The 23,377-nt window shown below is 40.9% G+C and overlaps 1 protein-coding gene across 8 annotated transcripts; it reads left to right on the top strand.

The window, feature by feature from the left end:
- The first annotated feature begins 16,234 nt into the window (after nt 1-16,234).
- Nucleotides 16,235-22,467, top strand: angel2 (angel homolog 2 (Drosophila)). Of its 8 annotated transcripts, none has more exons than XM_027022828.3 (9): nt 16,236-16,380; nt 17,173-17,645; nt 17,792-18,012; nt 18,421-18,490; nt 18,829-19,244; nt 19,765-19,867; nt 20,130-20,190; nt 20,272-20,486; nt 21,166-22,467. In XM_027022828.3, exons 1-9 carry the CDS (start codon nt 16,259-16,261, stop codon nt 21,315-21,317), a joined length of 1,833 nt encoding a protein of 610 aa, XP_026878629.3. In that variant the 5' UTR covers nt 16,236-16,258; the 3' UTR covers nt 21,318-22,467. The 8 variants fall into 8 exon arrangements, with proteins under 8 accessions (XP_081573806.1, XP_081573805.1, XP_081573807.1 ...); XM_035524250.2 differs by lacking the exon at nt 16,236-16,380 and adding an exon at nt 16,509-16,529; XM_027022830.3 differs by lacking the exon at nt 16,236-16,380 and adding an exon at nt 16,512-16,534.
- Nucleotides 22,468-23,377: the final 910 nt, after the last annotated feature.

The raw sequence follows: 23,377 nt of genomic DNA, 5'->3' as shown, positions 1-23,377 counted from the left end.
TTTGTTTTCACATGTAAATCAAGATTCTTCTCTTAATAGTTGTTACTGTGATGGTGGTATTCTATGACCTGGATTAGTATGTAAGTTCACATGTGGAGCTTTTGTCTTTGTTAAAACAACATGAAACAAGATAACTCCTGATCACTACTTCGGAGGCATGTGTCTTGTCTGTTCAAGGGATTCTCACAGGGCTTAGTAGATGTGTGTGTCTGATGGCAGCTGTTTGTGTGTCAATATGTGTGCAAACAGTAACAGTGTGTGTTTGTGTGTGTGTGTGTGTAAACACTAACATTGTGTGTGTGAATGTGTGTCAACAGGATCCGTATAGGGAGATTGCAGCATGGGATCAATATCAGGGAGAGAGTATGTTTACTGAATTAACCCTCATCTCCAATCCTGAAAATAGGACACTGTCTCGCACCCCTCTCTCACACCCTATCACCCCCACTCACCCCCACTCACCCCCTATCATCCCCACTCACCCCTATCACCCCCACGGACCCCATTCACACCCTATCACCCTCACACACCCCCTATCACACCCACTCACTCCCACTCACCCCATCACCCTCACACACCCCCTATCACACCCACTCACCTCCACTCACCACCACTCACCCCTATCACCCCCAACTCACACCCTATCACCCCACTCATTCCACTCACCCCATCACCCCCACTCATACCCACTCACCTCCCGCCTTCTCACCCCACTCTTCGCTACTACCCCTGCTCACCTTCTCTCACCCCCATTAGCACTCATCTCCCTCCCCCCTCTGCAGGGCTCAGTGCCCCCAGCCTAGATGACACTACTCTGTCTTATGCCAGGACCAAATGGTTCTAAAACCACCTGCCACCTTCCTAATTTCCGTATAAAATGCTATATCTGTTTTCATCTCTCTCTCTATCTCTCTCTCTCTCTCTCACAACCAGATGTTTATTACATGCACCCTGGTTCATATCCAGAAGTTAATCATTATCATCACGTCTCAAACTCTGAGATGCTGTGAGACTGTTCTTTTGTGTAGATGAAATAACAGGAACAGCGAGAACAACACACACACACACACACCACAGACTGCAGGGCTTCATTGAGAGTAGCCACAGCATCAGGTATGAATCATACAACAGGATCTCAGTGCTCAGGGAAAAGCTCACTGAAAATCTGTCTCCCTGCACCAGGGAGCAGTGTGGAGCTGACAGGACCTGCAAGCTACTTCAGAAGCCACCAGTGTTTTTCCATGGAAACAAACACCGGGACAGCTGTTCTGATTGGTAGGCACCAATTTCACATATCTGTGCTGAGAAAATGTGGGGGTGTGGGAAAAGGTAGTCAAGGTCACAGACACATGTGAGCAAAGATCTTAATTAAAACAACATTGGAAAAGAGCCTAATCATGAACTCAAATGAACGGGTTTGTCAGAGTGTCTAAACTGAGATGACGGTGACTTAATTAGGCTAAGAATAAGGAACACCATGCAGACAGAAGAAAAGTGCACAGCTAACATGAGGTGTTTTATTATTCATAAGGCCATCATAATTCTTATGAAGCAAGATGAGAGAGTAAGTGAAGTGAGAGGATAGCACGATGCATGATTCTACAATTCTAATTATATCTCCAAAGACCACTTTCTGCTTTGAAAAGAAAAAAAAAAAACTCTAAATATTTGTATAGTTCTAAGGAAAGTGGAACTGCGGAGGAAATTTTTTTTTTTAAATGATCGTGTTTGACCTTGATCTGACATATCCGGTTTTGGAGGAGATATACATTAAGATGGTAAAGCTTGTTTTTGTCATAGGGCCTCTGAAACAGCATGGTTATAAGAGAAATGGCATCATCTTTTACTTAATTGGTAAACAGTATAGCACCACAGAGACATTGCTGCAATCTCTGGAGCTAGAAGATAAGAACAAAAAGATTTCTCATACAAATGTGTTTTCCTTAAGTCATAAATGATTCTCTTCATCAAACCCTGGTACATTTTCCCAAGATTTAGAAATGTTAAAACTTTCACTAGACGCAAAACTAATATTTTGGATTTGTTTAGTATCAGCATAATATTAATGTAGTAAATGTTATCTTTGTCCAGACAATTAAAAAGGACTTAACAAAGACTGTCTATGAATTAAGAAAATGCAAATGACACTAGGTTGGGGAGCGCTTCCCTGAGGTAATGCGGTAGATTTGAATTCAACAAGAAAGTGATTTTTGTCACTAATAATTGACAACAAATTTGTGCTTTGTGCAGTGTTACTTGTGCCGTGCTATTTGTGTAGTGCTATTTGATTATTATTATCCTGTCAAAATATGCTTTTTTCCTGTTACTAGTGCCCTGATATACTGATTTTTTAAACAGAAACTGAACATGTTTTTGTACAATAGAGAACACAATTGCATCTCCACTTATTTTAGATCATCAATTGCAATTTTATTTCTTCTCAGCCACCGTGTTGCCACTGTCACTGCCTCTCCTTGGGGGAGGGGTTTGCCCTCTGCTGCCAGTGCTGCCTCTCTGTGGGCGAGGGTTTTGCCCCCTGTTTGCTGTTTTTTGGCAGGTTTTAATTAAGACTGCCTGGGTACAGAAGCACTGTAATTATAAACCAGCTCAGCCTGTGGCTCCTGATGCTGTTTGGGGGAATAAAAACATAAACAGCTTCCACTGACACAGAGCTTTATTCAGGCGTTCTGTGCCTCACCCACCTTTCTAATGTTAGGCTTCACCCTCATCATTGTACTCTTCCACTCCCAAACTAACATTTGACTTGCACAGGTACAGAAATGTGGCTCTGTTTGATGTATCAAGGTGTTAATGATTGCTGTTGGGATGAATCCAGGAAGCTTGGGCGAACTCACTGTCACTCAGGTTCTGCAGCTGCTGCTGATGTCAGAGGGGATATTCTAGGACCCATGCTGTTGCACTTGGACAAATAAATGTTTTAGTGCATGTTTTAAATGAACATTACTATCACATTTGTAGTTTGATTGTTAGCAAATATAGCCTAAATAAATTACAGCTCATGATGTATTATTTTAAACACCAAAGATATGACAGTATATAACACTTTGCTTTAATATGAATCAAAAACAGATTTTTTGTTGTGTGTAAATTCTGCATTACTTCAACTCTCCAGTATTTTTACATATACTGTATCTAGATATACTGTATCTTTAGATATATTGTATCTTTTGCAATGTTTTTTCTCGACTATTTTAATACAGATTTTTCTATCATAATCCATATGAACATAAATGAGTTAATGAGTGGGTCTATTAGGTCTGATAGCAAAACCTAAGACATCTAACCAAGTTCTACAAGACTGTTACCAAACCTGTGTATAAAGGCACGGGGGAGCTTTGAAGCTTTTGTTAACCAGTGGTTGGTGAGATAGGGAATGATTTAACAGCAGGTAATAGTGACTTTCAAGGAGATAACAGCAGCTTTTAAGGATGCCTCCATGACACTAGACAACAGCTCCTGCCTGATGTGCGTCAGTCTTTATACCATGGCAGGTACCAGCCGTGCCAAGCTCCAAAACAGCGTTGGTGTCCAATTGGTCTCAGGCTTCAGGGGGGTGTGATGGGAAGTGCCAGAGAAGGACTAGCAAAACTTGCAAGTCTTCCACTTAGCAGGAGTCATTTACTAAACAGCTGTTCCAAGAATCAATGAATCAATGTCAAGCCCATGCTTTCATACTTTCACACTACAGCAATGTTGAGCCATCATCCACAAGACCCAGAAGCACTGAATACAAGGGTTTGTTTCTTTTATTTATTTATTTGTTTTATTTTTTTAGTTTGACATATATTTTAGTACTAAAATGAAAAAGAATTGTATATGTGGTAAAAGAACAGAATGCTACCTTTTTTAACACTTGATCCACAGTGTTGAGGTGTTAGCAGATTTAGATTTTTGTTTGTTTTGGGTTTTACTGTTGCTGTTGTTTGCTTTGCATTTTAACATTCCGTTCATTTTGGTAAACCTTTAGCTATATGGAATAACTTTCACTATGGAGTATCCTTAATACGTTATAGAGTTACCTATATATACTGTACTGGTCAGCATCTTCCCCTCACTAACCAGTAAGAAAATAAAAATGAATAAAAATGATAAACTACAGCAAGACATAAAAGGGCACCATAAGATATTTCTTTTATCTGAGCAACACCCAGAACATCCCATCTCTTAGCAGTCATCCTCAGGGATCCAGCAGGCTCACTTCTGTGGATGTGGGAACACCCACATTGCCTCGGCTGTCTCCCCACTCTGCTGCCTACAGTCAGATGACAACACTCAACCATCTCAACATGTCACATCTAACATGTAACATTAACATGTCACATCTAACATGTCACATCTAACATCTAGGAGGGGTGCATATGACACTTGTGTTGTTTGTATAGAATAAGAACTGTCCTAAAATGTTTAGTGGGTTTGAGGTTTGAGGTTCAACCATTTTTTTATGCAGAGGCATAGCCATGCTGAAGCCAGAAAGAGACTTCCTGATACTGTTGCCTGTTGTCTAAAATATCTTTGTATCTATAGTATTAACTTTACCCTTCAGTGAAAATGAGCGGCCTAACCCAAACCTTGAAAAACAGCCCCAGACTGTTATGGGAATGCCAGGTTGAGTTAGATCAACCTGGAGTTCCTCAGGACCCCCTGAGGGCACAGAAGAACCATAACAAGATGTTAAATCTCTACCATGAACTTATGTGGACAGTTAAATCATATATCAATTAACAAAGTCAATTCAAAATTGTTTAAAACCGTCCAGATTTGTTTATATAGCGCTGTTTACAACAGCCATTGTTGAAAACATTGAACACAGTGTTTGCATTACAGACAATCTTTGCAGTACAGATAATGTCTGAGTTACAGACAGTCTGTGTTCCAGAGCTTTTGTGTTCCAGTCTTTTACAGGCTGTCTTTGACCTGGAAAATGACACCCTGACCCTAGCCCTGGAAAATGATATAACTGAGTGACAGTCCTTTACTAATCTTTTTTTTTTAATGAATATCCTTCTATTAAACTGTCAGATTTGGATTTGGGGTCATTTAGTCAAGGTTACCAGAAACCGTGTAACCTTTAAGTGTAATGAAATGCAAGCTTATATTATGAATTATCATAAAAGTTCTGTGTCTTTGTACAAACATGCATCTAATGCAGGCAACAGTAGATGTCATTCAGTAGTCAAGTGTTTGTATCATTTGTAATGCTAAACAGCTTTACAGCAAGTGCTGTTATTCTGTCCTACATTGATTACCTGTAGCAGCATGACACAACTACCTGCTACTCCATCTGGCCACCTCGGGTGATTAAAACTTCAGCTGGCCCTTTTAATTTGACACAAAATGAGTGTGTGTGTGTGTGTGTGTGTGTGTGTGTGTGTGTGTGTGTGTGTGTGTGTGTGTGTGTGTGTGTGTGTGTGTGTGTGTAAAAGAGAGAGAGCATGTGTGTGTAGGCAGAGGATGAACTCACCCATCCATATAATAAAGCGTTATTGAGGGTGAAATGGGATTTTTAATTGGCTGGAGTCAGAGAGCTGCATAGGACCAAACCATCAGTCCTGCCCTTCCACAATGACACTGTGTCCCCTGCAAAATAAGATTGATTCAATAGTTTAGACCTGCAGTTTGTCACTCAGTCATTTACACCTGAGGTATATCACTCTCCCTCATTTACACCTGCAGTATGTCACTCAGTCATTTACACCTGCAATATATCACTCAGTCATTTACATTTGTGTATCTACTTTTCCCAACACCTCATATATATTTAACTGGACAGTGTATATATTGACAATGACTACAATATCTGCAGATTGCTATATCCTCCATCCTATATTATAAATGTGGTTCAGGTTCCATTTTCTCTTTCTCTCTCTCTCTCTCTCTCTCTCTCTCTCTCTCTCTCTCTCTCTATGTGTGTGTGTGTATGTGTGTTATTGCTGTAGAATATTAGAGTCATATAGTGCCAGGACTATATGCGTGTGAGAGAATTGTGTCTGTGTGTTTGCTGTAGAATATTAGAGTCAAATACTACCGGAACTACATGTATTTGAGAGAGTGCTGTGTGGGTGTGGGTGTGTGTGTGTGTGTGTGTGTGTGTGTGTGTGTGTCATATGTTTCTACAACTATATGACTTATTCCTTGCTTTCATAATGTTATTGTTTTTAAAATGTCTAGGCAAACATATTCTAATATCTAATCATTATAATAATTCTAATAACGTTACGTGAAGGAATTCCACTACAGTGATTTAATCATGTTACAATTGACCTCTCCTAGCATATCTATTGTCATGGTTACCCTGTCTCATGTCTTTGTTTTGCTTTGCTTCCTTGCTTTGGTTCAGTGTCTGTTCCGGTCCTTGTTTTGATTTTCTCTGACTCATTCAGTGTTGGGAGCATTTGTGTTAGCATGGCGAGTTTTGGTTTGTCTGGTTTTACTCTTTGTCCTGGAGCAGTTTAACCTGTGTAGAAAGGCAGACCTTTTATTGCTAGCCAATTTCTTTGATGTTGTGGTGACCAGTTCAGCCACAAAACGGGAAATCAAGGAAGTCTTAGAGGCCTGCTTAGTACGAGAGGGAATTTTGCCAGAAGGAGGTGGTCCTGTTGATGTTGCGCTGAACCTGACACAGGGCATGTCAATAGTGGAAACCAGAGAGGACTCTGTGGTCAGCTCACACATACAGCCTCAGGTCATCCAGTTTCCTGGTGGTGACCCACTGCTGGCTTTGAAGCTAAAGGAAGTGGAGCTGGAAATTAAGCGGCAGGAGCGTCAGATGAAGCTACTGAGAGTGTGGGCCTTACAGCTTGAGGTGGAAAAGGCAGATAAAGAGGCAGCAATCTGCAGAGTCCTATTCCTCGGCCCCGGAAGTTCTCCACCCCTATGCCAGATGGCTCAGCTAATGGCAGTACCCCGGTACCAAAACCATGCCTGCAAAGATCACCCACTACTCCTGTACCCGCTACACTGGTTGCACATGGATTTGACATCAGCTGGCAGATAAATTTGGCACCAGCAGGATGTTGAGGTAGATGCATATTTTTCTATGTTTGAACTTATTGCCACAGCATTAAGGATCTTTGGCCACTCATGCTGCAGTGCAAGTTAGTGGGAAAAGTGCAAGAGGTTTGCTCATCATTAACTTTAGAGCAGAGCTTTAACTATGATGTTGTGAAAGCCGCAATACTGCGTGCTAATGAGTTGGTACCAGAAGCCTATAGGCAGAATTTCTGGCATTTGAGAAAATCTCCTTACCAGACACATACAGGATTTGCAAGGGAGAAAACTTTATTTGAGAAGTGGTGTAGTGCAAGTAGTGTGAAAACATTCAACCAGCTAAAAGAGCTGATGTTACTTGAAGAGCTTAAAAATTGTCTCCTAGAAACAGTTGTTGTTTACTTGAATGAGCAGAAAGCGAGCATGGTGACTGCTGCTACTCCGGCAGATGAATTTGTTCTAACTCACAAAACTGAGTTTGCTCCGCGTACCTATGCGACTACAAATCTGCCTAATCCTAGTCCCTGTAAAACCCTGAAACCACCACAAGCACCTGTTTCCTCTCCCACAGTGGAAACAAGGGAGTGTTTTTATTGTCATGAAAAAGGGCACATCATTGCATCTTGTCTGGCCCTACAGCTTAAAGCAACAAGAGCAGCTAAAAAAATAAATGCAATGAGTGTTCTACCCTCAGATACAATTGAATGTGTAGAACCTGCTTTTCAGCCCTTTATTTTCCAAGATTCTGTCTCTCTCACTGATGATGATGAGGGACAATGGCCAATCACAGGATTAGGGGATACTGGTGCTGCTGTATCCCTGATATTGGGAAGTGTGCTGCCATTGTCATCAGACACATATAGTGGTAACAATGTGTTGGTGCAGGGTGTAGGACTAAGTATTATGAGGCTTCCTGTACATAATCTATACCTATGCTCAAGTGTGTTTTCAGGGCTAGCTAAAGTAGCAGTACAATCTGCTCAGTGGTTAAGGTACTTGACTTGTAATTAGAAGGGTGCTGGTTCAAGTCCCACTGTTGCCACTGTTGGGCCCTTGAGCAATGCACTTAACCATCAACTGCTCAAGTTGTACTCACTCATAACTGTAAGTTACTTTGGATAAAAGTGTCAGGTAAATGGTGGTATAGTGTTCCCTGTGCCCAAGGTAATAGAGAATCCTGTGGACATTAGTGAGCCTGCACATGTGGCATTAGGCACATTTCCTGCTTGTGTTTTGACCCATGCTCAGGCATGGAAACTCAGTGATGTGGTTCCGCTGAAAGGAACAATCATGTGTGATGTGCCTGTAGGTGATGATGCACCTGTGTTTGCAGCGCCTAAAGAAAAAGTTGTGCCCATTGTTCCTGATCCTGAGATGCCAGATCTCATGTCACAAAAGGAGCTGGCTGTGGCACAGACAGCAGACAGCACCCTTTTACATTCCTTCACCCTCATAGATAAACAAGGAGAAAAGGCTACAGGATATACCAGTGAGTATTACCTTGAAAACAAAGTGCTAATGCAGAAGTTGTCTTTGACTGACCCTAGTGAAGAGTGGAACACAGTAATGCAAATAGTGGTACCAGCTAAATGCCATGCCCATGTCTTGTTTTTAGCACAGTTGCCCATGTCTTGTTTTTAGTACAGTTGTATCAGTGGCAGAAAGCCAGTATACCATCAGTATACCATGACAGTGCAGTTTGTATCATAAATTGCTATACAAATACCACAGATAATACAATCAAATAAAAGTCATGGTTATGTATAATCCTGTCAACCTTGGTAATTGACATTTCTACAGTCTACCATTTTCACCGTCAAAAATCCACAGAAAAAATTATTTACAATACCCAGGTCAAATTTGGTAAATATATCTCCAGACATAATAAAAAAAAATTCTGTGAACCTTCTAAGACTACACAAGCAAGAATTGAAACAGTGTTAGCACATGATCACCCATTGTCAGGTCATCTGGGTGTGCGAAAGACCACACGGCAGATTTTGAGACATTTCTTTTGGCCGTCAATCCGAAAAGACGTAGTGAACTACTGTCGGTCTTGCCATACATGCCAACTGATTGGGAAACCAAACCAAATTATTCCCCTTGCACCTTTGGTTCCAATTCCTGTGGTGGGTGAACCCTTTGTTCTGATAGATTGTGTAGGCCCCCTGCCAAAGACCCGGGCAGGACATCGTTACTTGTTGACTTTAATGTGCACCACCACTAGATACCCAGAAGCGATCCCCCTTCGTTCACTTAAATCTAAAGCTGTGATTAAAGCATTGATTAAGTTCTGTGCTACCTTTGGCCTACCTAAATGTATCCAATCTGACAGAGGGACTAATTTCACCTCAAACCTATTCAATCAAGTAACACGTCAGTTAAATATCCAACACCACTTCTCCAGTGCATATCATCCCGAGTCTCAAGGTGCATTGGAAAGGTTCCATCAGACTTTCAAAAATATGCTGAGGTCTTACTGTGCAAATTATGATAAAGATTGGGTTGAAGGTATTCCTCTGCTCCTTTTTGCTATCCATGAAACAGTTTAAGAGTCTTTGGGGTTCAGCCCTACTGCATTACTTTTTGGACGCACAGTGCGTGGTCCATTGAAGGTTTTATATGACCAATGGTTGTCATCCAGTCCCCGGAATAGTGTCCTCCTTTGTGAATTCGTTGCCAAATTACATAATCGATTGCACTTTGTTTGACAACTAGCCAAATGCAATCTTAACGACTCTAAGGCAGCTATGAAGGCAAATCTATGACTGAAAAGCTGTTGGTCATTCATTAGAGGTTGGTGACAAGGTGACAAGGGATCTGCAAAGCATGCACTTAAGGAAGATCCTGACATAGGTGAAAGGGCTTGATTTCTGGTTTGTTTTGCCCCTTGTTTGTTTGATTGCTGGATAATATATGTTTCTTGTATCTCGTGTATATATATATATATATATATATATATATATATATATATATATATATATATATATATATATATATAATTTTTTTTTTTTTTTTTTTTTTTTTATTTGTCCTGTGTATAGTTATACATTGGTGGTAGGGAGTGTCTGCCATTTTGTTTAGGTGTGGGTTTCTCTTTGTTTCTAAAAGTGTAGTCAGTGTAGTCATTGTCTTTTTATCTTTTTTAGCTTAGTCAGCCATCTTTTTGTTTCTACTGTGGTTTTTATTTGTTGTGTTGGCCTTGGTCACTCCTGGCACTCTTTGAACACCAAAACTTGTAAATACACTTGATCTTTGCTGTAAACTTTATTGCTTGGTTATTCATTGCATCACTCATTTCTACTGCTGTAACACTCAAACCCTATGTTAGGGCCTCCCAGCCTAGACAGGGTCGTAACAAAAGATGTAGTGGTGGTATGTATTAGTATTATGGTATAAATGTTATTGTGTATTGATTTTTTAGTGTAAATTGTAGTGTGTGTAGTCACTGTAGTATAAATGGTGGCGTGTGTAGGTGTTGTAGTGTATATGGTGGTGTGTGTAGGTGTTGTAGGGTAAATGGTGTTGGGTGTAGGTGTTTCAGTGTAATAGTGGAGTGTGTGTATGTGTAGTGTAAATGGTGGTGTAAATGGTGGTGTGTATGTGGCTGCTGTCTGGGTCATTGATTCCCATCAGTTTAAATGTTGAGTCAGGTAGAATGGAGGTGACGAGATTCCTGAGTGGATTATCTTTGTCCACACTGAAAACACTCTCAAGAAAAGAAAAAGGAAAGAAAAATTACCAAAAAATAGTGATCAAGGTGCTCCCTGCTTCTCTGATGAAGCCCAAATGCTGATGCCGTTAGTAGACTTTGAAGCACTTTTCTCTGGCCTGATTAATTAGAAAACTCTCTGGGGGATCAAAGATTTGCAGCAATATAATGAAAAGTGTATCATCTCAGCTGAGCATTCTGGGCTTCAGTTTGCTACACAGATGAACCCTCAGATCGATCGGAATAATAGCCCTGCGCTACCTCGAGATTGATTGGTTTAATTATTCATGCAGCCATAGCTCATAACATGAAAAAGATCGGGTGCCATCGACCTGTATTGCCACTTGGCTGCTGACTACAGCAGAAATATTATTCTAGTCTCTGCACTGGGTTTACTGTATTTAGTGTAGGGGGCAAAGCAATATATGAGCGTGTATATGTGAACATCTGGGTTGTTTAATATATGTGAGAGGTGCATTTCAGGATCAATGTACCATGGCTTACCTTTATTATCATCAGATTAACTACATTTTACCATTAAATCAACATCCATTCACATTCATTCAAAAATATATCATTACACATTCACATTTTAAGCATAACAGATCAAAGTCCAATTATCTACCGCAGTAAAATAACTATAAGAACTGAACATGCAGTAGACATAAATGTGGTCAAGTGCATCACGTGTATCTTTTCATTGCTTTGTGCTCTACTGTGTTGATCTCATTATCACACTTTTCTCTGCAGGGACTTGCAGGGACCTCTCCATGTACAGCAGTACGGGACATGTAACACTTTGACCTAATTTCTCATTTTTGACACTGCACAACTTTGCATTTTGCAGCTTTGCACTATGTACATTCATATTTGCTAGCTGAAGCAGACCTGTCATGTCAGACAGCAGGAGTGGCTAGCAGCAGGCAGTAATGGAGAGCCGTGGTTCTACTGTGCCACCCAGAAATGATGTCTTCCCCTGACACTTCCCTTAAAAACACAGTCTGGCAGGGCTGCTACTGTTGCTACCGAAGCCCACACATATGCTCGTTTTACTGGTAAATTGGAAGGGTTTATAATGGGAATTTTTGTATGGGGAAACTGGAATCCATAATTGATTTTTACATTTATTTTTAATTCTTTCTTCTCTGATAAATTCCATATTTACCCGATCTTTTTCATATGGACAACATAAAGTATGATGTACAGATTATGCACTTAGGAGCAATAACTTCAATATTCATTCTGAATATTCAACTAAATAACTTCAGTAAAAAATCTGGATTTGCTTTATTTCCTGTGGTACCTTTTTCTATTTTAATGATTTATTACTGGATTATTCTTCCAGTAATAATCTTTACCATTGTTCCTTTACTTGCATGGCTGCTGCAAGCATGTTCATCTGTCTCTGATGGTAGACTGTTTTTATTATTGCAATAATACTATTATCCCGATACTGACTCCTGGCCCCGGCCCCTCTGACTGCTGGAAGACCTGGTTGAGTTGTGAATATTCAGGGTTGTGAGGCGGACTGCACATTTCTATGCAGAGTGTCCGTTGGAGGAGTATGGCAGCTTTATTTGTATGGGGCAACAACTGTTATGCATTTGTTTATAAATGCGTCACTGTCTAATTTAAATAGACTTTTTATAAATTCTATAAATATGATGTCTAAAACCTAGAAATATTAACCCTAACCCGAACCCTAGAAATAATAACCCTAAACCTATATCTACATAGTCATTTAGTGTAAAGAAACAGAAGAACAGTTTATTACCTCAAAGGTGTTATAGAACATTGTCGTGTGCAGGTAATGCAAACACTTAGCACCCTATTAACTATGAACATTTTAAAGATACAGTGTCCCTGCTGTTTTGACCCCAAGCAAATAACATTCAGTCAGCAGTGGTCCTGTGGTCAGGAAAATGGCAGATGATGAACAGGGCATTGTGACAGATAAGATATAGTGTGTAACTGCACACCTGTACACCTGTAATACGTGTACACCTGTACACCTGTAACACCTGTACACCTGTGATTACATACTCTTAATAAAAAGACTGGTGAGTGGAGGTGTAAGGAATGTGGGTGGTGAATGCATATGTGGGAAATGTTTCTGGCACTCACTATGCATGTGCAGCTCCCCTGATAACTGTGTATTCAGATGTGACCGTGTGTGTATGTGTATGTAGTCCTTCGTGTCTTTGCTGAGTACGTGAACACTCCTGGCTGTGAGGCTTGGCAGCTCCATCATTACTTACTCAGGAGCTGCCTAGTCTGGGACTGATGAATGAAACTGTCACCACAACACCATGCATCACCATGTCCCTCTGCACTCAAACTCAATACCTGTCAGAGCATGCATGAACATTAGAGCTCATTCTGTTCAAATTATTAAAAATTAATCAACCAAATAAATAATTTAGGATTATCTGTACTGTCCTTAATTTAACCAGTTTGCAGTAATGTGAGTGATGTGACTGACCTCATATTATAAAAGATAAAACCCAAATAGATTTAATATCACTGTTTTTATTTTAGGGCTGTAGATAGTTCTGGCATGCCTCACTTGTCACAGAGGAGAGCAAATTTTTCAATCTCACACATATTACAGTTGTATCAGTGGCAGAAAGCCTAGTAAGTCAGTATAGCATGACAGTGCAGTTTGTATCATAAATTGCTATACAAATACCACAAATAATCCAATCAAATAAAAGTCATGGTTAAGTATAATCCTGTCAAACTTGGTAATTGACATTTCTACAGTCTACCATTTTCACCGTCAAAAATCCACAGCAAAAATTATTTACAATACCCAGGTCAAATTTGGTAAATATATCTCCAGACATAATAAAAAAAATTTTTAAAAAAGCATTCTATGAACCTTCTAAGACTACACGAGCAAGAAGTGAAACAGTGTTGATGCCTGCCCACACGCCAGGTCTGTTGAAACGCTCTCACCTCTTCCCTCCTCGGAACCAGGCCTCTCTCATTGCACGTACACTCACATCCCAGAATATCAAAGAAGCTTCCTCAGTCCAGACGACAGTACCTAAAATGGCTGCTGAGTCTACAGAGTCAGTGGAGGAGGAGGTCATTATCAGGCTATTATATATGTTAGCATCACTACTAAATGAAAGCTAACTGGAACCAGTTAGCTACATGCAAAGAATTTCTGAAAAATAGGTCATTTTAACCAGTGCTCAGTAAGGTTTTATTTATTGTTAGGAACCAGTTTGGTATTTTTGGGAAAAGTATAAAATCATGTTAATTACACTCAAATTCAATTGCTCACATAAATAATTAGCAAATTTCAAACAATCCTTCTATTGGACCTTTAATTATACCATTAGATCATACATTAGATTTCCCAGGGTTCATACATTAGTTTTTCCCTCGTCTAAATCGGTATACGTCCCAGAGGTTGGCCAATCTTGCTGACTCAGTATGAATCAGGGCTTTTGTACACAGTCTGGGTACGTTTGCATGTATGTAAACATACTTCAGTTTCTTCTTCTTCCCCACACACTGAACTAAAATGAATGCCATATGAATGTCATATTAATGGTTTGGTAATTAAAGAAATGCACTTTAAAAGGAACTTGATTCATGGTGCCCTTCAAACGAACACGCCGGTTAATCGTGTCCTGAAGTAACACTAGGTCCAGCACGTCCCTTCGTGCCACACGCGCAGGTTCTTTAAATGACTGTCAAATGTCACATTAACATTTCAGTGCTTTATTGCCATAGCATCCCTGAGAGTTTCTGCTCAGGGTGTCCACGGCGTGGAGCGCCATGTCTCTCCACAGAAAGGTTTTTATTGTGAAAGAAGGTTTTTCAGACCGCCATAGCTCTCAATGACCTTTTTTCATGTTGTCCTTGGGGGAATGAAAAATCCAGGAAATGCATTTCACACATTAATGCAGAAACTCCGACTGTCCTGACCCACTTTCCACTCTGCCAGGAAGCGCTTGCTCATCTGTAGAAACATGTTAATATTTGATGTGTGTTTTCTTAAAAAAGAAGAAGAAGAAGGCTGGTGAAGCTCAAATCTGCTGACTTTGACATTCTACACAGGAAATAAGTAACAAAATAAGTAACGCTGTTAATGTTTTATCCACAAGACCAGACGTTTATCACCAGACGTTCGCCGGTGGCTCTGGTTCTGCAGCAGGTTAAGGTGTGACACACCACACAGATTCACTGTCATTTTTTTCTGTGAAAATGAGACCTGGATGAACTACTGCTGTTCACTGTATTCTAATTACACCTGATCACTGTAGGACGTCTCTCGCATTAGCTGCAATCAGAGAACAAACCTGCTACCTTCCAACATTGCCCTCAATCAGCTGCGCCATTACACAGAGCACCAGGGCATCCCTTTTTAATTCACTGAATATCACTTACACTGCACTAAACTGTAGCTTTATTGGACGGCCTCTTCTAAAAGCAAATGCATACAGAAGAAATAGTGGAAGAAGGATGAGTATATTTAACTTCTGTAAGCTTTGAAAAAGCTATGAAAGCTATGATTTATGTTTCTACTACAAACTACTTACATCATTTCATTTCAATTACAAACTTAAGCAATTGTCTACAAATATTATAACATGTTCTACAGAGTAAAACTAATTAGATGAGGGTTCTCTGATTTATAACTGTATTCTAAATGTATTGTTTAAATGTCTAATAAAGTCCCTTTAATTAGGGTTATAAAGACCCATGGGTTACGGTTATAGTAACGTGCAGGAACCTGTTATTGCATAGTAAGCAATAAGGCCTTAGACAATGCAATAACAGCTTGTTTCAGTTTGTTTGAGGTCCATTTCAGTACAATACACTTAACTTTTTGTCTAACATTATTTAATAAGAACAGTTAATTAAGTGTTAGAGGGAAGAGAGAGAGAGAGAGAGAGAGAGAGAGAGAGAGAGAGAGAGAGAGAGAGAGAGAGAGAGAGAGAGAGAGAGAGAGCGAGCGTGGGTTTACATTGCCATCTAGTGGTCAAAATGGATAGTTCCTTTAAATAGAAACTTAAAATACTTAGTCCATAGACATACACATGATGAACCATAAATCATATGCAAAACTAAACTTCACATTAGAAACAAAGAAAATCGATAACCTTTAAGCATGCAGGAATGATTACGCAACCTGAATACTGATACAATCACCAGTGTTTCTACTTAGACTGTGAAATTCTAAACCATACAAAATTGCTGGAGTTATTTTTATATTTGCTCATTTATAATTTACCATGAAATCTATGCTTCCTGAAATCTATGCTACGATTTAAGTCATCATTTAAGTCATGTTTATTTTTAATATAAATGTATCCAACAGCCATCGTTATGTAAAATATAAATGATTTATTATTTGATTACGCCGTGATTTACTGTCTGCATTTGTGTGAGTTAAGTGTATATTGCAGTGGCTACTTAGCGAGACATCTAGGACATCTAGGACTTGTCAGACGCTAGAGGCGCTAGCGTTCCTCATACTGAGTGCTGATTGGTTGGTGAGCTGACACGCGAGTAGCAGAAATGCTAGCAGCCTACTGGCTTAAACCCGTCCGCTGTACAAAAAAAGGAAATAAAAGATTATCTTTGCTATTTTTAGTGGAACACATATTTCTATATTACAAAAGGAAGATCTTGGTCAAGTGGTGAGAAACTATTTTAATCTTTCGTTTTTAACGTTTTTCTCCATTCTGCTTAATTTCGGACTCTCTTTCTGGCGCCCTCTGGCGGTTGTGTGATACTAAGGAGGCTCCTTATAAACGGGCTCTGGCTACACGACCGTCTCCTGCCTTGGGTTTTGTACTGATACCTTACCTAATCCTGTTTATCTCATTTTGCTGCACTAATCCTGTTTATCTCATTTTGCTGCATCATACTGTATCATCATCATTTTAAACTCGTATAAGGGAGACATTATAAAACGCGCGTTATCCTCCGTCTGTCCAACACATGCCGGACCTCGTAGTGACGTCATTTTCAGAGACCTCTCTTGTGTTTTGTTTTCCGAGTTAACATCATCTGTCATCGTAACTACACTTTATTTGAAAGCTGAATTTTACTAATGCTAAGTTACAAGTGTTGGGAACAGCCGGCACCGTTTTAACTAGGACTTCTTTAAATGTATCGACACCCAAACGTACACTATGCCAGTCAAGCTGCAAACACGAAGTAAGCTATGAGCTAGCTAAGATAAGCTAGGCTAGCTGAGGTGCAGGCTGCAGTGGGCGGTGTGTTTCCAGCTCACATACTGGGCAGGCAGCGGCAGGCAGGCAGGCAGGCAGGCAGGCAGTTTTCTCTTGTTCAGCACCTAGTGTTTGGAGGCTGGCACTTATTGTGTGGTTTTGCTAGGTAGTGCTGCATTGGTTCTAACAGTAGCTAGCTAGCTAAACTATATCCAAGCAGTAACCTGGGCTAATATTGATCTTTCCCTCTTGCAGTCGATCCATGTTGGCCCGTCCCCTGACAGCAGCGACTTCTGCTCAAACCTTTGCCAGGGCGCGGAGACACTGGCATCGACACCAGCCGAGGACTTCATGGTGGTGGGGTCAGTTTCCCGAGCAGTCCTGGAGCCCCAACACCTCCCACACGGACCACGCCACCGCGCCCAGGCCTCCCGACCCCTTGCGCTGGCGTGAGTGGAGACGGCCAGGGCTGTTTCCACACAGTGTTCCCCAGCACATCTCTCCAGTTCATCTCTATTCTGGAGGGATGGACCGGGCTGATGAAGAAGGTCTCAGAAAGAGGAAGCGCTCTGAGGATAGTGGCTCACATGGAAACTGGCAGCGCAGCCCTAAGCGCTCAGCTCTGGAAGAAAGCCAGGAGCAGAGTCCTGTATGGCTTCACATCACAGGGGCATCTCTTCCCCCTGGGAAAGTCCCACCAAGCTCTGAAAATCGAGGGACTAAAACAGGTAAAAATCCTCTAAAATAAGTTGCCAGTTTCAGAAAAGCAGTTGTTAATTGATTTTGTTTTCTTATGCTGCTGGAAATATATGATATTCAGTCTGGTGCAAATTAAATGTCAACTCCTAACTTTTATTTTAATGTCCTCTTACAGAATTAAAGAGGGAGTGGGAGGAGGCCTGTGGGTATGGACCACGGGAGACTGGGAGCATTCGTGAACGACACTTTGATTTCTCTGTGATGTCCTACAATATCCTCTCACAAGAACTACTCCTTAGCAATGCTTACCTTTACAAACACTGTAACCCCCTCATACTAAGTTGGGGACACAGGTTCACCAAGATCATCAAAGAGCTGGAACAGCACAGTGCAGATGTAAGCTTTTATTCTTGGATCTAAGAACTGAACGTTTTGGTTGTTTTGATGGTAGGCTGTGCCCCATCTTCTCTCATCAAGTTATTGATATGAACAAGAGATGTCAGAGTTATTTGTATTTTCAGTATTAAATGCTTTTGGTCTGTATATATTAATGCATAAACAGCAGTATAGGTCTATGCACTGTTGATATATAGGGGTGTAGAGCCAATAAAGCTTTTGACAGTTTATGAAATAACTTCATTTGTTTAATATATGATAACAAATCGACATTTAGGTACTGAACAAAGAACCTCTATTTTGAATGATGTTTACTGCGGGTATTGTTATGTTCTTGCTGTTCACTTTGTGCTATGTGGATTTAGTGCTCATTTGCTGGGTCATGTTTAATTACATTTGTCTCTTCAGATAATGTGTCTTCAGGAGGTGCAAGAGGACCACTATTTAAAACAGATCAAACCCAGTCTGGAATCTCTAGGTACTTAACATTTCAGGACCACTTAATGGTCTTTTAATATAAAGGTGTATTGTCTAAATGGCCTATGTCTAAATGTCTTTTTCACCTTGCAGTAGTGTGCTTATCAAATTGGCAAAAAATAATTTAAAAGTCTGTGTAATAAGGGTATTGGATTAACATTTATGAAAAGTGCAATTCAATATCAAGTGAAGAATGTTCACTAGAGGGAGCCATTGGCGAAGATTTGAGACTTAACTTGTTAGGCAGATGCTGTATGTTTACATATGTTTATAACGTTCTGTTCAGCATAGTTGTGGTTTATTTAGAGTGGAGTGGTTTGTGTATGCCTCCCCTTTCAGGGTACCACTGCGAGTATAAGAGGCGGACAGGCAGAAAGCCTGACGGCTGTGCTGTGGTGTTCAAACGCGAGCGCTTCTCACTGCTCTCCCGTCACCCTGTGGAGTATTTCCGGCGAGGAATCCCCCTACTGGACCGTGATAACGTGGGCCTGATTCTGCTGCTGCAGCCTGTGGAGCCATCGGCCTGCCATATCTGTGTGGCCAACACTCACCTGCTGTACAACCCCAGGCGTGGTGACATCAAACTGGCCCAGCTATCCATGCTGCTAGCCGAGATTAGCCGCGTGGCGGGGCTGGCCGATGGCAGCACCTGTCCCGTGGTGCTTTGTGGGGACTTTAACTCACTGCCCTGCTCTCCTCTCTGTAGCTTCATTAGGGAGAGCCGATTGGACTACACTGGATTGTCCATCGGGAAGGTGAGTAACGGCGTTTCTGCAGGTATCTTATTACTAAACTGCGTGATCAGCATCGTTACTGAGTTAGAAAGGGTTTTTTCCACCCAGTTTTACTCCATTATGCCAGTTCCCTCAGCAATGGAGGGTGCAGTGAGCATGTGCTTTCTCTTTCTTTCTCAAAGGATAGTACTAACTTCTCTTATCAGCAAACACAAGTACCCAGATGTCCACGATTGGCTAGTGTCGTAATGAATAACAGGGAGGAATGACCCCGTCCCTCCCACCTTGGACTGTCGGCCACAAACAGCCAATAGTACACAGGGGTTTGAACCAGCAAGCTCCCAGTGATGGGGCGATTTCTGTTGAACCACTCAGGGTTCTGAAGTATTATTATGAAGTATTGTAGTTTCTATAATTTTATATTATATATATGTGTATGTATAATTGTATATACTTTACAAAGATTTTTTTTTTTGCAGATATATGTTTGGATTATATATCTCTTTAGCTAATTATATATTCATTGCTCTTCCTTTTGTAGGTCTCAGGGCAGGAGGACGGCTCCAGAGGTCAGCGTCTCCTCACTGCCCCCATCTGGCCCACCTGTCTGGGCATCTCACAACAGTGCCAGTACAAGAGCCAAGGTGAGCACCAGTAATAAACACTATTCAAGGCACAATATTGAGTTCCCAGTGTAAAATGACTCCCTGTATTAGCAAAATTGTGCTTGATTTGTGGGTTTGTCAGCATGGGGATAGTCGAACATTGGGTTGAGATGTTCGTTGTTTGTTCGGGTCGGGATGTTAGTCTGTCACATCCACACTTTTGACAAATGGCATCTGTTTACTGTTTTTGCTGCCAAACTCATTGTTTTCAGACAGCTACATTACCTGTGCCATTTTCTAGCTACCACCACAGACCAGGCTGTGAAGGAGCTGAACCTGCAAGCATTGTCTGCTTTAAATAGGTAAATTTGCCTTGACAGTGCAGCCCGTCCCTGCCTGCTTGGTCTGACCTTCCTCTTTGCTGACCACTGCTTTCTTTGCAGTGCTAGTGGGAGTGACATGAGCACTGGTGTGGGTGCTGGGAAGGATTTCTCCTCTTTACTGCTTCCTGGTTCAAAGAAGCTTTGCATTGAACATGGCCTGAGGCTGACCTCTGCATACTCCCACTATCTGAGGGAGAATAGCCGCCCCGAAATCACCACGTGCCACGCGCGGACAGCTGTCACTGTCGATTACATTTTCTATTCAGCTCTGTCAGGTGAGGTCAGATGAGGTCAAGTCAGGTAAGATCAGGTAAGGACACGTAAGGTGTCCAGCACAGAAGCAGCCAATGTGTGGTGTGTATTTGTGGGGTTGCCATTATACATGTTTTAGTCACCTAACTTCTATTTATAAGCATTGTCCCTCATTAAGTACTGTTAACCTCAGTATGACTCAGGATAATGAATTATGTTATTGCCGTAGACTGTTTGCAAAATACACTTAGCACCTACTTTATAATAAACACTATTTATTATAAACACTTGCTTCTGTAGTTATAATGCCAGTCTGTCATACACAAGTTGTATTCGCCTTCTTCCCAACTCCTCTGCTCATTTGACCCCAGGAACCCTGATGCTTGGGTGTTTTTGTGTGGTAGAATATTTCTGGCTCAGCAGGGACACTGCTTTGTTTTTTCAAACAAAGTGGCCAGTGCGTGTCAATGGAAGCTGGGTGTTCTAATAAAATGGAGCACATTCCTTGTGTAATCAGAGCTTAGGTAGTGCAGTTTGATCACCTGCTTTTGTTTTAAGACGCTTGTTCAGTGCAGAAAGGTTGTCAAGGGAGCATTAACAATAGTCCTGGTGTAGGCATGTGACTTTGATTCTGTAGCTTGCTGTATTGTCATCTGTAGCACACTCCTCACACTGATCAGAACCTTACCTTTATGTTCCCAGAATGCAGTACTCCAGAGGAGCGAGGTCTGCAGCTGCTGGCCAGGCTGGCCCTGGTCGGTGAGGCTGAGCTCAGAGAGGTCAACCGCCTGCCCAACCAGCACCACTCCTCTGACCACCTGCCCCTCATTGCATGCTTCCGGCTGCCCTCCTGAGCACAACACGCCAGCTACTGTGGGGCCTAATCGCTGTGCTTTATAACACCAATTTATCACCTGCAGTGATAGAAGAAGAGGCCACACAGATTGAGCTCACATAAATATCTACAGGAAGATATAATTAATTAATTAATTAATTAATTAATTAATTAATTAATTAATTAATTAGGGCATAGTTTCCATTAGCTGGAGGATTTGTGGTTTTCACAAACGTGTGGATTTCTCTCTTCTTGGACACAAATGCAGAAGTGGAAAATCCTGAATCGTTATGGTGGAACCCGTGGTCCTGTGCTGCAATTGTACATATAACGCACTGTAAATTGTGATTATGATTTTGGACAATTTTGCCTTTTATGTACATTTGGTTTTATTTTAAATCAGTTGTGTCTTGAAAGTTATTTTTCAAGAAGTCACTTTATAAGGATATTTACATGTTTTTGTATCGTTATCTATCATAGTTTTGAGGAATGATCATTTTAATGCCTAAACTAAATAGTTTAATTCTGAAATTGGTAATGATTAAATTAAGTATTAACATTTAACTGCTCTAAACAATCAATTAATTTAGCTCAGCTAAATGTCCCTGGTCTGGCACCATTAAAACTGGATGAGAAATGCAGAACTGACTTTCCTCATAGTTTTCATGCATGAGTGAATGTTCTACCTCCCACTGGCATGCTAAATAACCCAGATCAGCTAGTTCAAGGAGAGTACATTTATTTGCTTTTGTTCCATATTTTGCTTTCTGATCTTTAAACTTGAATGAGGATAAGACTCTATAATGACTTGTGATCTGTGTCCATCTGTACTTCCAGTCATTATAACCATCAGCCTCAAGACACAAAGAAGACAAGCATTAAGACTCATCGCTGTCCTCTCTCTAGGTGGTTGAATGAAATTCAAGTCAAGAAAGGCCAAAGTCTCCCCTCTTCACTGAGTCAATAACCACTTAAATATGCACTTTAAAAACTTCCTATCTTTTTCTCCACTGTCTCCAAGGCTTTAGTCTGATACTTAACTATCCTATCTCTTGTCACATGAGACTGCAGAGCACTTCTGTGATTCTGAATAATGGCATCTGCCAAATGCTGTAAATGTAAAATGTTAATTAGGGTATAAACAGCTGGTCCAGGATCAGCGCTCTTTACTGGGAGAGACACAATGAAGGCCTGCTGTCATGTATATGTGAGCAAATGTAAACACATCCAAGTTTTGGCATAAAAACAGCAGTCCTGTTTTTCCCAATGGTTCTCCATGTAATTGGGATTCGATTTGTGGGTTCATTTGCCTATAGAGGGGGCCTTTAGTGAATTGATGTATTAGGTCAATGTGAAGACAACATTTTGATCTTGAATTTAAGTCTCTTAAGCCTCTGACACAACGGTTGTTTGAATAAGAGTCAGGCAACCACCAGCCACTGCAAAGCACTCGTGTATGACATCCATGATGCCTGGAAATCGTCACAGGAAGTGTTGAATTTGAGTTGAGTTGAATTTGAGGTTACATTAATAATATGTTAATAATATTGACAGTGACCCTCATCACAAATGTCCCATATTACAAGATGACAGTTAAAAATGTTTTGTTTACTGTCTCTTACAAATCCCCTAGCTGGTGTTGGTGAAAAAAGGTTATTGGATGTAAACCACCACTAGAAGTACTTATCTTGATTAGGAATGATCACCGTTAAAATTTTTGTCTTAAATAAGAAGCAGCAAGTGACAGCAAAGGCTGTTTACTGACTGATGCCTGTGAACATATTCAGGGTTGGTGGAGATGTCACCTTTTCCTCCAACTCACATGAACTTTCTCTTCTTCTCCCCTTTTGTCCTGTATTACAGTGAGTGCTGCTGCCAGGAAGCTTAGTGCAGTTTGAGTAAAGCTTCTCGCAATCCCAGCAGCTCCCCAAGTCTCCAGTCTCCTGTGGTCCAAACCCACAGAGACTAGACAAAGCTGGAATCCTTCTGTCTTTGCAGGGTTGAGAAAGAACCCATTTGTTTGTGTAAATGCCTGTGTGTGGTCCTGTGTTAGTAAAAAGAGCCTTGAATGCTCTGCTG

Source organism: Electrophorus electricus, chromosome 7 (assembly GCF_041902795.1).
Source record: "Electrophorus electricus isolate QZ-2024a chromosome 7, ASM4190279v1, whole genome shotgun sequence".
Lineage (NCBI taxonomy): Eukaryota > Metazoa > Chordata > Actinopteri > Gymnotiformes > Gymnotidae > Electrophorus > Electrophorus electricus.
The sequence above is the reverse complement of the archived record's forward strand: the minus strand, read 5'-3'. Positions and strand labels throughout refer to the sequence as shown.

Coding starts and splice junctions, on each gene's coding strand:
- angel2 (XM_027022828.3), top strand. CDS start 16,259: ATGCTAGCAGCCTACTGGCTTAAACCCGTCCGCTGTACAAAAAAAGGA. Junction 20,191..20,271: donor GCATTGTCTGCTTTAAATAG/GTAAATTTGCCT, acceptor CTTTCTTTGCAG/TGCTAGTGGGAGTGACATGA. Junction 20,487..21,165: donor TTTCTATTCAGCTCTGTCAG/GTGAGGTCAGAT, acceptor TTATGTTCCCAG/AATGCAGTACTCCAGAGGAG.